The sequence below is a fragment of the Ochotona princeps genome, chromosome 6 (assembly GCF_030435755.1).
Source record: "Ochotona princeps isolate mOchPri1 chromosome 6, mOchPri1.hap1, whole genome shotgun sequence".
Lineage (NCBI taxonomy): Eukaryota > Metazoa > Chordata > Mammalia > Lagomorpha > Ochotonidae > Ochotona > Ochotona princeps.
In genome coordinates this window covers 18,269,993-18,284,633 of record NC_080837.1, presented here as the reverse complement: position 1 = coordinate 18,284,633, position 14,641 = coordinate 18,269,993, and the positions used below count along the sequence as shown (strand labels likewise).

The following is a 14,641-nucleotide window of genomic DNA, read 5'->3' as shown; positions in this document are numbered from 1 at the left end:
TCAAGGCGAGGACTTAAGCCACTAGGCCACCATGCCGGGCCCTACCTATTGACTTTTGAACTCACTGTTTAGCATACAGATGTAGTGGTGGAATTGCTGGAGTGAAGTGAACAATGCAAAGTTTCCGCTTGAGTTAGTAATGCCAGATTGTGTTCCGTCTAGGTGTGTGAAAGAAAATTATCAGACTTGAAGTTTTGCCAGTCTGGTGTGTTAGTAGTCTCTTCTTAGGTGGCCTAACTGGGAAGTCTGTGTGCCTTTCTTTTCTCATGTTAAGACTTGCAGAATATATTGCATTTAATAAAGAATGTTATCCAGGATGCAGGACACACACCACCACCACCAAGAAAACCAGGGAGTGATGATATGATTCAGTGCTCATTCCTTATGGGGAATATTAGATAATTTTTTTGAATTTTAATGTTTTAGCCTTCTGTTGGCCTTTAAAAAAAAGAACCTATGGAGAAATTAGATTTTTTTAAAAGATTTATTAATTTTGTTACAAAGTCAGATATACAGAGAGGAGTAGAGACAGAGAGGAAGATCTTCCGTCCGATGATTCACTTCCCAAGTGACCGCAACGGCCGGTGCATGCCGATCCTAAGCCGGGAACCTGGAACCTCTTCCAGGTATCCCACACAGGTGCAGGGTCCCAAGGCTTTGGGCCGTCCTCAACTGCTTTCCCAGGCCACAAGCAGGGAGCTGGATGGGAAGTGGAGCAGCTGGGATTAGAACCGGCACCCATATGGGATCCTGGAGCATTCAAGGCGAGGACTTCAGCTGCTAGGCCACAGCGCCGGGCCCGAGAAATTAGATCTTAGTGAAGAAATTTGTGTAAACAGAAGATATTCTTTTTAATTAAGAAAAGCCTCTTGCAAGTAGTATAGAGGGCAAATTGAGAAAGACACTGGTGAATTTTTACTTAACGAGTTTGCACTCTAGAAAGGAAACTGCTACAGAAATGTTCCTTCATTCAGAATTGTTATGTTCTGAGCTGCCTTTGGAGTAAGCGTGTCAGGCTCTACTTCTGTGGGATGTTGGTCAAACTCCCTGCAGCCCTGGACACTCGGTGGGCTTTGCTGTCTGTCATCTGACCGGGCACTCCTGTTGACTGTCTTTCAGCTTTCATGACGCTGGTCATCGTGCTGCTTCATGTGTTCTGGGGCATTGTATTTTTTGATGGATGTGAGAAGAAAAAGTGGTACGTCATTCTGATCATTTTCCTGACTCATCTGCTGGTGTCAGCTCAGGTGAGTGTTTTCACTGTACTACTAGTTTCTTGACAAGCAAGTCCCTGTATCTGAAATGGCAGATCCTGCTCTAAATGAAATAAACACACATGGTACAATTTAGGAAACTTCTTTACATGACTGGATCACCTGAGCTTTAACACAGGAAGACAGCCATGTAATTTTTGGGTGAGTCTCATTAAAGAATTTCCTGTGTCTTGTCTTTAATGTGTGTTAAAGCTGAAACCTTCTGGCATCACGTGCTAGGGAGTGCATCTGAAACAATCTTCGTCTTTCTTCAAATCCTTTAAGATACAAATTGTAGTAGTTTTAAATCATCATATGAAAATTATAACCTGTTTAACTGGCTCATTACTTCTGTTTCTTTGGTTATTGTAATGGTGTCTTCAACACCAGTGTTTGTGAAACTTTTCTCGTGTTGTTTTGATTTCAGAATTATGAAGTCAGATTTCCTTACTGTTTTTTTACATACTGTATGCACCGTTCTTGTTTCTTTGATCAGTAATACTGATCAGTTCAGTTCACACTCTCCTCACTGACATAACCTTGCCAGTTTTAAAAAAGCAGCTTAAAAAACTTGACAAGATATATTTTTTGAAGAACTGTTAGATGCTTTGGGTGTGATTTTTAATTGTGATTTATTATAAATGAAGGGTTTTCAAAAAGTTCATGGAAAATCTGTTTTTCAAAAACACTTGTGAATTTCATAATTTTTTTTTCTGCACCAAAATAAGTTTGTCTTTTTAATTCCATTTTCCAAAGACTTTCTGGAGGGCCTTTAAATTTATGACAGAAAAACCATGGCAGTATCTTGTCCAGGTCCTGTCACCTCTCCTCTGAACTCTTGGAAAGGTTTCTCCTGGTGGCATCACGCCCTGCAGCTCTTTCTTCTCTGTCCATCTGGAAGTGATGTCAGGTTTTCTTAGATTGAGCCCCTTGTCCTCTGACCTATCTAAAGGTAGCCTTATTGCCCTAAATACCCACAACAAAAACCTTTCAGTGGTGTGGAATACTAAGGTTACCTGGAACATGTTCGCACTGATGTAAAACCAAGTTTTGTGAGAAAAAAAGATGACAGAAGAGAATTAAAATACTAACAGAAGTTATCTCTTGGAATTGTGATTGTGGATTCTGTAATTATATACAGTTTCATATTCTAAATTTTCTGCAACTCATTGTCTTTATAACCTGAAAGAAAGTTTCACGATAAAGCAGATATCCTTTTTTTTTTGAAGCAAATATCCTTCTGACAAATCTTATTGCCCATTCATGCATTCGGCAAATATTACACCTAGTACATTCTGTGATCCCTGCCTTTATAGTTGAATAGGGGAGGGATGGACAATAAATGGTAGGCAGTAACTATAATAAATAAGAAATTTTATATTGTGTTATGTTATTGGTACTATTAAAAAAAGAAAGAAAGAAAGAAAGAAAAGCAGGGTGAAAAGATCTCCAGAGTGTATGTAGAGGGAGAATGTCACATTTCTTAATTAGGTGGTCCAGATAGGGTTCCTTGTGAAGGTGGCAAAGAGGTGAAATAGAAATGAAGGAGTTGGTCGTGTGGCTCTCTAGAGAAATAGCATCCTGCACTGAAGAGCTAGGGCCATGGTTTTAAGACTAGCATAGATTCCACATCTGAGGAGCAATGGTAAGCCAGAGAGAGCAAGAGGGAGATTGGGAAGAGATACTGCATGAGAGGCAATGGTTGGAGGGAAGTAGGAGGTTGGGCATGAGATTCACACCTAGTGGTATTGGCATTGACTTTTTCTCTCAGTGAAATGGATCATTATAGAGCGATGAAGAGGGAGACATGCACTTCCATCTCAGAAGACCCACTTTGCTGCGTTGAGAATAGATTGTCATGGGGCGGGGAAATCACAACCATTAAGCAAGGACTATGAGGACTTGAATGAGATGATGAGAAATTGTCAGGTTTTAGGACATGTTTTTGGAAGTGGATCCAACTGCATTTTCTGACAGATTAGATGAGGTGTGTTAAAGAAGGGGAATTGAGGTTACCTCAAGGATTTGGGCTGGACAGCTGAAAGGATGGAGTTGACTTCTCTCAGCTGCGATGGAGAGGCTTGGGCAGGGAGGTGAGTTCTGTTTTGGACACATTGTTGTTGGATATCCACAAGGAGATGTGTTAGATAAGCAGCTGGATAAAAGCGTCTGGTGTTGGGGAGAGAAATTAGGGACAGGTGTATGCAAGGTGAGATTGAGCTCCAGAATGCTTCAACATTGAAACTGGGCAAGAGTAACAGTGAGGCAGGAGGAAATCCAGGAAGTCCTGGAGAGCAGGTGTCCTTGGAAACTAAGTCAGTGAAGAAGAGCAGTCAGCCATTAGCAGACGCCTCTGAACATGCTGCTTTTGCTTGACATAAACTCTTACCAGTGTTCCTACTGCAAAACTTAGCTTCTGTGGCTCATCACAGTTCACATCATTCCTTCTATCTAAAGTGGTTCATTGTGGCTTCTCAACAGGCACCCCTTTTTTCCCGTGCTGCTTGTGTGATTTGGCTTCCCTCTATTCTGGGTTGGTTTGAAAAGCTATTCTTTCTCAGTGAGCCTGGAGAAGTTGCATATTTTACACTCAGCAGGAATCACTGGACTATTTCATAGCTGTTATAACACTAACTCTTGGCTAGCACTACTTTATTCAGTATAGTTTTTATATCTCTCTTAAGCTAGAATTTTTATACCAAGGATGTCACATGTCAGTCTTTGTGTGCTCGATTTTTGGTGCAAAGTAAGTGGCCAATAAATGTTGGATATTAAATGATCAAAGTTCTTCTCTTGAATGATCAAAAAAGAACCTAGAATGTTTAAAGATTATATACCAAAATATTAATAGTAGTTGTGTCTCAGTGGCAGATTTTAGAGAATTGTTTTGTAAGTAACCATTCTAATTTAACACACATATAGAAAAGTACACAAATCATGGGCATATAGTGCAGTGTTTTCCCAGTGTGAAGTCAGCTATGTAATGAGTTACCTAGATGAAAATCAAAGCATTGCCAGCTCCCTGGAGCTTCCTTATGCCTCTGGTCACTTCTTCTGCTAAGGGTGGTGATGATTCTGACTTACACAACCACAGTCTGGCTTTGTCTCTGGGTACGAAATGAAAATGCAGCCATGTAATATTTATTCTTATGTCAGGTTCCTTTAGCTCAACATGCTTGTGAAAGTTATCCTGTTACAGATTGCTCATTTCTTGCTGTATGGTACAGCTTATACCATAGCTGACCCGTTCTACAGTATTGTGGCATTTATTGTGTTGTAACTATTGTGTATATTATTGTGACAAATATCCCAGTGTATCTGTGTGGTGAACATACATGCATGTTTCTTTTGGGCATGTGCTTAGGAGTGCAGTTGCTGGGGCATGGCGATTTATGTGTATCAGCCATTTGTACCACTCAGTTTTTCAGAAATTGAAACCTACCCTAAATGTGTGAGTCGCACTTTATTCCCCTCCTCATCAGCACTTGGGCTGGCTTTCCTAGTTGTTAACCAAACTGCCATTTCTGTTGTAGTACCAAATTGAAGTTTTAAATATTGTTTTCCTGATGATTAATGAAGTTAGGCAAGTCTTCTTGTGTTTATTGGCCATATGGGTAATTCTTTTGTGAAGTGCCCATTCAGCTCTTTTGCCCATCTGTTGCCTGGTCTTTTTATTTTTGGTCTTAGGGAACTCTATATTTTCCATAAAGGAATCCTTTGTCAAGTGTGTGCTCCTCAAATAACTTTTGTGGTGTCATTTGTCTTTACGTTCTTAAATGTCTTTTGATGAACACACATTTTTTCAGTTTAATATAGTCAGTCCATTTTTCTTTATGATTTTACTTTTTGCTTTGTTTAATAAGTAATTACCTGAATTTCAATTCCAAAATTTATTTTCTTCGTTTGTATATTCTGATCTTCTACAGTCATCATGTATTGCTTCTGTAATTTTTTAAAAATTTGTAAATAAATACAAATGCAAAAGTACTTAGTTGTATGTAAAATAAATTAAAATTCAATGGATTTTGAGGTGTCAAATTATTCTGAAGAAAAAAACCACAAAATGTTCAATGCCTGCCCTGTCCATAGATGATGATTCTTGAGAGAAGCCCTGTTTCTGCATGAGGTGCCACCTGCAAGGTCTGCCCATTTTTCAGGACAGAGCTGATAGGTCAGGATCAGTACCTTAGCCAGGATTTCTGTGGGTGTGAGAGGGTGAGATCAGGGATATGTCATGGAGACTGCTGAGAGGCAAAGCAGGTGGTAGCAAACTGACCCCATCAAATCCTGTCCATTGTTGAGTGGAAATGCAGGGGCTGGGTGGGAACCCATCTCAATATCTTACCTTGGTCCCTTGGAAGAAATATCCTTCCTCCTGGGCCTGACATGGTAGCCTAGTGGCTGAAGTCCTCGCCTTGTGCACACCGGGATCCCATAGGGGTGCCAGTTCAGTATCCTGGCTGCCCTATTTCCCATGCAGCTCCCTGCTTGTGGCCTGGGAAAGCAGCAGAGGATGGTCCAAAGCCTTAGGACCCTGTACTCATGTGGGAGACCCAAAGGAAGCTCCTGGCTTTGTATCGACAACTCTGGCTATTGCAGTCACTTGAGGAGTGAATCAGCAGACAGATCTTTCTGTCTCCCCTTCTTTCTGTAAATCTGACTTTCCAGTAAAAATAAATCTTTGAAGAAAGAGAAGAAAATATCCTTCCTCCTAGTGTCACTCTGCTTGGACTTTGGGCCCCATTCTGCTCTTTCCTGCTTAAGTATACATTCTGTCCTGTGTCATCAGCCTTTCCCTCACTTCATGGACACACAGATAAACAAACCTTAAATGAAACATTTTGCTATTGCCCCTTTTTCCTTCCTGCCTCCTCAGAGAGTAGTCTTCTCAAGTTCTTTTAGCCCAGTCTGACTTCTTTCTGCTCAGCCAACTTTCTGGAACTGCGCCTGACAAGGTCAGAAAGGACCTCCGCTTTTCCACATTGAAGTAGTCTTTAAAAAGAGTGGAGGCATTTTCCTCTTTTGACTTCTGCTGTACCAGATTGTCCTGATTTTGTCTTGCCTCACTCTTCCTTTGCAGAAACCTTTGCTGGCTTTTTTTTCTTCTTCCCAGGAATTCGTAAATGTTAGTGTTTCTCAAGGCTTGGTCTAGACTTGTCCCTTCTCTGTACAGTAGCTCCATGGGCAATCACATTCATGGCCATGGCTTTTTCAGTTCTGCCTATAGGCCATACTTCTGCATTCCTTTTCTAGCCCAGGCCTCTTCGCTCCATACACATAGATCCAGTGACTTACTTGACATCTGCCCTTTGAGGAATCTCATGAGCAGGTTACTGGTAACATGTCTTTTCAGCCTTAATCCCCAGTCATCATTTTGAGTGGAGTCTTGCTCCAAGTCTTTCATGTTTCACCTTCTTGTCTTCATCATCTCATTAGATGCTACCACCATTTGCCTAAATCCAGAGTCACAGGATTCATTCCTGATGCCTCTCTTGCCGTCACATTGACTCCATCAGCCAGTTCTTCACTTTTTACTGCCCGCTGTCCATCACTAACAGCATGCTAGTCTAAGTGACCACCCTGTACCCTCCCCTTCCAGTAGTGTCTTCCAAAGTAGTCTCATTGCTTTTATCATAGCCTCCTTGAATCCATTCTCTGCAGTTTAAAAAAATCTGAATCAACTCGCTCAGATCCCTTGCCTAAAATCCTTCTATGACTCTGCATCACACTTGAGTATGACATGAACACCTTATCCACATTTTGTATTGTTGACCTCTGCCTCCTTCTCTAGTTTCTTTGTATTTGCTGCCCCTTTGATCCCTAAACATTATTAATACTGGCTTATCTCAGCTTCACAGCTGCACCACGCTCTTGGATTCCTTTCACCCCTCCCCCTGACCTGCACATGGTTAGCTTGCTTTTCCTCCTGTATATGTCAGGTAAAATGCGATTGAGGGCCTTTCTTGGCACTCCAGGTGGATCACTTGTTTTTACCTTTGCTAGGCTCATCACAGTTATTATTCTGTCTTTGTACTCATCCCAGTTTGTAATTAATTTGTATTTTCCTTCATTTCCTGCCTAGCTTACTTATTTTTGCTTTTTAAAAAATTATTTATTTATTTTTATTAGAAAGATTTACAGAGAGAAGGAGAGACAGAAAGAGCTTTCATCTACCTGTTCATCCCCAAAGCAGCCTCAACAGCCAGAGCTGAGCTGAGTTGAGCTGAGCTGAAGCCAGGATCCAGGAGCTTCTTCTGGGTTTTCCATGTGGGTGCAGCGTCCCAAGGCTTTGGTCTGTCCTCTACTGCCTTCCCATGCCACAAGCAGAGAGCTGGATGGGAAGTATGGAGCAGCTGGGATGAGAACCAGCACCATGAGGTCCCAGTGCATGCAAGGCAAGGACATCAGCCACTAGGCTTTCTTGCCAGTCCCCATTTTTGCTTTTTTTTTTTTTTAAAAAAAGATTTATTTATTTGAAAGAGTAACAGAGAGAGATGAACACACACAACACACACACACACACGCACATGCACACATGAGTCCTTCTATCCACTGGTTCACTTCCCAAAGAGCTGCAGTGGCTGAGCTGGGCCAGTCCAAAGGTAAGACTTAGGAGCTTCTTCCAGATCCTTCCACATGGTTGCTGGGGCCCAAGTTCTTGGACATTCCTCCACTGCTTTCCAAGGCACATAAACAGAAAACTGGATTGGAAATGGAGCAGCTGGGACTTGAACTGGTACACATGTGGGATGCTGACACTGGAAGTGACAACTTTACCCACTATACCACAGCACTGGCCTACCTTTACTTTAGGGTAGAGACCTGTTTTCACTCTTGTGCAATGTAATATTTCTCAGCATTCCATCTTTTTTTTTTAAATAAATAGTCTTTTAGAACCCAAACAAATTGTGTAGATGAAAAAGAGACAATGTTCTCTTAAATATTAAAGCTGCATACTAAAATAGTTTGGATTTATCTCCCGTTTTTAAGTCTAAGAGACAACATGGAAATGTCTATAAACTAGGGCCAGGTATGCAAGTATCTGCTGTTGGGTATTCCGTGAGGTTCTGAGCACTGTCTGCCTTCCTGAGTAACTGTGTGAATACAACAACCTGGCTTACAGGCAGGTGACAGCATCAGCCCTGTGCCTGTCAGGGTCCTTCACACACGACCTGCATCATCTATGTGGTTAAACAGCCCCCAATCCTCCCAGAGCTAGTGAAAGTGTTCCTTGTTTTCCTTTCTCTCTGGATATCCCCCATGATCAAGAAGCATAGTGTTACTACCCATGCTGATCTGTTTTTCCTTTCCAGACCTTCCTAAGTCCTCATTATGGAATAAATCTGCTGTCAGCATATATAATATTGGTGCTTATGGGCATCTGGGCCTTTTTTGTTGCTGGAGGCAGCTGCCGAAGCCTGAAACTTTGCCTGCTGTGTCAAGACAAGGACTTCCTTCTTTACAACCAGCGCTCCAGATAACCGCCGCAAGCTTATGTCTCCTGAGCTGGGTCCTTAGAGGAAGCAGGATGGTGCCTTTTCCTGAAAAATCCCATTTTCTGATGAAGTTTAGAAGAAACTGTCTTGATACTCTCAAGCAACAGCTCTCTGAAAGGAATGCATCAGTGGCATACATCCTGGCAACACGTCCGAGTCACCTGTGGAGACAAGGGATGCTGATTCTGGGCTTCCTCCCCGTTCCTTCTGAGCCCCCATGCCCAACCCCCACTCTTGAGTTTAATTGGTTTGGGCCCTTCCCACATGATTCTGTTGTTCAGCCAGGCCAAGAACCACTGGTGTCAAAATAATAACTTCCCAAGAACACCACAAAGGAAAGAGAATTGAGTGTTGAGCTGTGTTCTGGTGCAGGCAACTTATGCTGAGCAAGCAAATATCTGGATGTCAACTCATGGTTCATTTTTGTTTTTTCAAGTTTTGACGTCCCTAGAGGCTAAAGGGCTATCACCTCTGTGAACTGTTTTCATATACTTTTCTAGTGTTGCCTTAGGAGAACATGGTAGGCTGTGCTTCTAAATGCAGTAAGACATTACACTGATGAGCTGCAGTGAGTCAAAGTAAGATCTGATGAGTAAGCCGTATTTGTATACAGGGTTTCCATTCTAGGATGTGCTTTTGAGGCCTTACATTATTATATAGTATTGATCCAGTTTCTTTTAAAAATGACTACTTCTGACTTATTTGGGAAAGTATTACAAAATCAGGAATTTTTATGTGACATCAGTGAATCTTTTCTAGGTTCATAGCTTTTCATGAGCTCTTTCCCAAGGCTGTGGACTGCTTGTTGAGTTGGAGTGCCCGATGCTCGGCTGGTGGAGGTGAAGCTGATTGTTCATCTCTGGGAAGCTTGCAGGGAGCTCAGTCTTGTGTGCTGGAATTGTTGGACATGTAACCCAAAGCAGGAGGGAAACAAGCCAGGATGGTGTTGACACCTTTCATTGGCTCCTACGATACTAAATAGTACTTGTTCCTAGATAATATACGATCTCATCAGAAACAGAACTTATGCTGCCATGCCTTAACACTGTTATTTAAGACATGTAATCTTTGGATCCAGTAAATCTTCAGGTTTTTCTTGTAGCTACAGCATTCTTCCCATGGGAATACCCAAGATGTTTTTTTGTGTTTCTAAACAACACTTTTGAATTCCTTTATGAGAACAAATGCTGGTGAATCATGCCTTTGCCAACAGAAGTTGTTCCCAGTTGATATGTCTTTTGGGAAGCTAATAATGTGGAGTGAAAATTACCTATACCTGAAAGTGATACTTTCATGAATCCCATTGGTGCAGCAGTATATCTAAAATAAATAGAAACCACAATGAGAGAACTCAACAGTGATGTGGCAGGTGATGTATTTGACAGATGGGGAAGTTATGGTTGGAACAGAGTCATAGCCCAGTGTTTGGGGTTGGCTGTACAGCATTCCTAAGATGAGTGTTACACATGAACTGGACCTTTCTCAATAGCAGCAAAACAACCTTTCTTCATGTTTGAAATGGTAGAATATCTCAATCTAGTGAGTCCTGGGAATAAGGCTTCTAGCAAAGCTAGACAATGTGATAATAGATTAGAGTAATTCTCCTAAAGTTTACTTTAGCACCTAAAATACCAGTGTTTCTGCTGATGTTTGCAGTTTTCTAACTTTATATGAGATTTTTCCTTGGACTGGAGAAGTAGGGAACAAAGTCTACACAGTGAAACATACTGTGCCGAGTCAAGCAGAATAAGATATCCATCAAACAGATGTATTCCCATCAGAACACGTTGTTTCTTGATGAACAGAGTAAGAAAAAGATGCAGTTGATTGCTTGCAAATGTCTTAATGGATATTCTGCTAAAATATTTGTTAATTTTTAAAGTATAGAAAAATCTGAGAATGTTAATACTACTCATGCTTGTTCTGTGAGGGTTTTCTCTTTAATAACTTAATATCAAAATTCAGAAGACTGTGTGTTTTTGATGATGACCCTGTTGTCTTAGTTAAGAAAATTGTTTAGTAATCCTTGATTACCTATGACTGAAGGAGTTTGGTAACTTTGATGTCTTGTAGAATATGAGTCTGGCCATAGCTTAGGCACTGTTGCAGGTAGTCTTGCTCTGTCTCATGCAAAGAAACCCAGAGCAAAGCTGTAGTCTTCTTCTGTTGCTGTATGTATGTTGAAGTGTACATTTTTGTGTGTGTATATTATCTGTAGTGAGCATTGTAAGCCCTAAGAATATGTGGGGGAGAGGCTGATGTTGATTATGTGGGCTGTCCTCCACACAGTCTTCTCAGTTTGAAAGGCAACATGGATATAGCTCACATTGGTTTTGGAATTGTGTAAATTCTTGCAGAGCTTGTCTGTGTTGCTCTGTGAACAACAGATTGCTTTTTGTTTTTCTCTAACATAAGCTATAGTTATTTTCAATTCATTTGAGTTAGTAACCCGAAATGGGGAAGTTTTGTTGCCTCTTTCCTGGCCTGCCTCACTGGCAGTGTGGGAGCAGCAGTCCATTATTAAGTGTCTCACTGAAGGTTGGTCTGGATAGGAGTAGAGACAGTCCCTGCAGACTACATGAGGTGTGGTTTTTGTCCTCAGTACTGATACTTCAGTGTTTGGTGGTGGTGTTAGATTCCCTTCAGAGATGCTTGGTGTTCTTGGCTGTAGAGTGGCTGCAGCGGAACTTCCTCCTTCCTGGTGCTCTTCCAGGTCACCTCAGCTCAGCTCCAGAATAGGTGGGCATCAATGTGGGCACAAGACTTGCTGGCTGGACCCTCAGGGTGGGAGCCTGTTGTGGATGTCTGTGGGCATGGCTCCATGGGAAGAATGTCTTTAAGCACATTGTTTGTTAGCAAAATTGTCTCTGGGCCCAACATTCCCAAGTTCAGGTGGGCATGGTAGATGTCATACAAAGCAGTTTTAAAGTGCTCTGCTTAGAATACTTTGTGATTGCCACATTTGCATTTGCCATTGAATAAACTTTATTCTATTTTAGTGTTTAGAAGAGGTAAACACCATCTCTATGTAAAATATGTACGATTTTATGTAAGTAAATTATGTGCTTTGCCTACTTGCTATATCAGACCTTGCATTTGATACATAATGCAGTACATTCCCTCCAGACATGTATTTTTTAATGAACAATAAAAGATTGTTCAGCCCTACTCATTTCCTGTGTTTCCTCTTCTTTGGAACAGTATGTCCTTTAATAATTTGTTACTGTAATCTTCATCTCCTGAGCTGTTCACCAGTTGTTTATTTCTGGTCAATTCTGAAACTTTTTCAAAGACAGATTTTTCGGTTAGCTGATTTAAAATTCTTAAGGCCTATTGGTGTCTTAAGCACCCCAAGGATCTAGAACCTCACTTTGAAAAACCGTCACAGTAATTGTAAAATAGGAAACTTATAAAACATCACATTATAGTGGCTGAAGGTTGGTATAGGTGCAGAGTTTGATCTACCACCCACTGGTTCACTTTCTGAATGATCACAACATCTCATCTGGGTCTCCCATATAGGTAGCAGGGGCCCAATGGGCCATCTCTCTGCTGCTTTCCCAGGCATGTTAGCAAAGACTTGGATTGGAAGCAGAGTAGCTGGGGCATGAGCTGATGCTCATAAGGGATGCTCATGTCGTGTTGCAGCTTTTCCAGCCATGTCACAATGCTAGCCCTGTATTTTTTATGTATTTATTTCAAAGTTAGAGATACAAAGAGAGAGGGAAAAATAGATCTTCCGTTTGCTGGGTCCCTGACCAAATGGTGCAGTGGCTTTGACTGTACCAGGCTGAAACCAGGAGCTTTATCTTTGTCTCCCCATGGTGCACACACTTGGACCATCCTCTGCTGCCTTCCCAGACATATTAGCAAGTGCTGGACTGTAAGTGGAGCAGCTGGACTCAAATCAGTGCCCATATAGGATGCCAGCATTGTAAGCAGTAGCTTAACCTGTTATGCTACTGCCTACCCTCCCAATTTTTTTTAAGATTTATTATTATTTTTAAAAGATTTATTATTATTGGAAAGCTGGATATACAGAGAGGAGGAGAGACAGAGAGGAAGATCTTCCATCCGATGTTTCACTCCCCAAGTGAGCCGCAACGGGCCGGTGCGCGCCGATCCGATGCCAGGAACCAGGAACCTCTTCCAGGTCTCCCACACGGGTGCAGGGTCCCAAAGCTTTGGGCCGTCCTCAACTGCCCTCCCAGGCCACAAGCAGGGAGCTGGATGGGAAGTGGAGCTGCCGGGATTAGAACCAGCACCCATATGGGATCCCGGGGCTTTCAAGGCGAGGACTTAAGCCGCTAGGCCACGCCACCGCCCCCCCCCCCCAATTTTTAAATGAATGTGAAAACACACACACACACGTACACAGTTTGGAAAGGTGTTAGTAATGGCCACTTTTGAGATTTGGATAATGAGAACTTTGTGCTTAGAGCATAATAACTTGTATTTTCTGGAAAATGGTCATGTGTTTTTCAGGTAACCAGACAAAACCAAAATCTAAGCATTCTCATTTTTCCTCTTGATCCTTACTAGGAAGTGTTTATTGGTCAGAGTAATTTATAGTGTGTTTCCAGCAATTTTGTCTTGTTCCCCACCTTTCATCCCCCCTACTTCTTGAACTTTCTTTAGTATCCCGAAGCCTCCTTCTGTAGGTACACTATAGACTTTCACACATCCACATTTCTTCACTTTATTTAACAGAAAAACAGAGCTCATTCACCTCAATTGGTTCGGTTTTTCTTTTTAAATATTTATTTGTTTGAAAGGTGGAGTTACAGAGAGACAGATCCTTCATCCACTAGTTCACTCCCTAAATGGCCTCATTGGCCAGAGCTGTGCCAAGCTGAAGTCTGGATCCAGGATCATCTTCTGGGTCTCTCACATGGGTGCAGGGTCCCAAGGACTTGAGCCATCTTCCACTGCTTTCCCAGGACATAAGTAGGGAGCTGGGTTGGAAGTAGAACAGCACGCATATGGATGCCAGCCCTGAGTGGAGGCTTAGCCTACTATACCATGATACCAGCCTGCGTTGGTTCACTCCTCAATCACCCACAGCAGCCAGAAGCAGGGGTTGGGATCATGGTGGTAGGGGGTGGTTGGTGCTGCCACAATACAGGAACTCCATCTCTATCTTTCGCATGGAGTTAGGATCCAACTACGTGAGCCATTGGGAGCAGAAAGCTGGAATTGGAAACTGGAACTGGAAATCAAATCCAGATGCTCCAACATGAGTTGTAGACATTTCAACCAGTACCTTAACCAGTAGGCTAAGCAACCATTTCCACCTCCACATTTTTGTTCTTGTTCTTGCTCCAACCAGCAGCCTTTTTGTCTTCCACAGCCTTGCTTATCAATTTCTTTGTGATGTCTTTTTAGACTCAGAAGGATGACATTCTCTGTAGTGATCCCGTGCCCTTTTTCATTTTTAATCAAAATGAACAGCTTCAAATATCAAATTTTGGATGAGTTTTGACAAGTGTATATGCCTGTTTTTCTGTAACCCTAGTCAAGAAATAGAATGTTTCTTTCCCCCTAGATGGTTCCTTCATGTTCCTTTTCAACCAGCTTGCACTGCCTTCCACAAAGGCAACTCCAGGTTCCCCGCTCCATCATCCAAGACTTATTTTGCTTGTTTCAGATGCTTATAAAACAGAATAGCCTGAAATGCACACTTTTGTGTCTGGTTTCTTTCTCCTAATATAATTGTAGACGTTTGTCTATGTTTCTTTTGTATATTAATAACTTGGACCTTTTCATGGCTGAATAATGTTTGGCAAGCTATTCTTCCCTCTTGACAGACACACAACATTCCGTACATCCTTCTGTCCTAATGTTATTGTTAGTGGCTTCCTGGAGCTCACTGAATGAAGGCACCCTGCCCAC

At 41.9% G+C, this 14,641-nt stretch overlaps 1 protein-coding gene across 5 annotated transcripts in view; it reads left to right on the top strand.

Moving 5' to 3' along the window:
• The window catches only part of APH1B (aph-1 homolog B, gamma-secretase subunit), a 105,969-nt gene that overhangs the window by 29,501 nt on the left and 61,827 nt on the right, over positions 1–14,641 (top strand). For 3 of the 5 annotated variants that reach the window (XR_009245590.1, XM_058665729.1, XM_058665730.1), the window contains exon 5: positions 1,120–1,247. Coding sequence is in view for 4 of the 5 variants with exons in the window: in XM_058665729.1 (XP_058521712.1) it covers positions 1,120–1,247 (128 nt within the window). In the remaining variant the exon portion in view is untranslated. Of the gene's footprint in view, positions 1–1,119; positions 1,248–8,566; positions 10,576–14,641 lie in introns of those variants that run through there. The other 2 variants (XM_004578003.2, XM_058665728.1) reach the window with 2 other exon arrangements.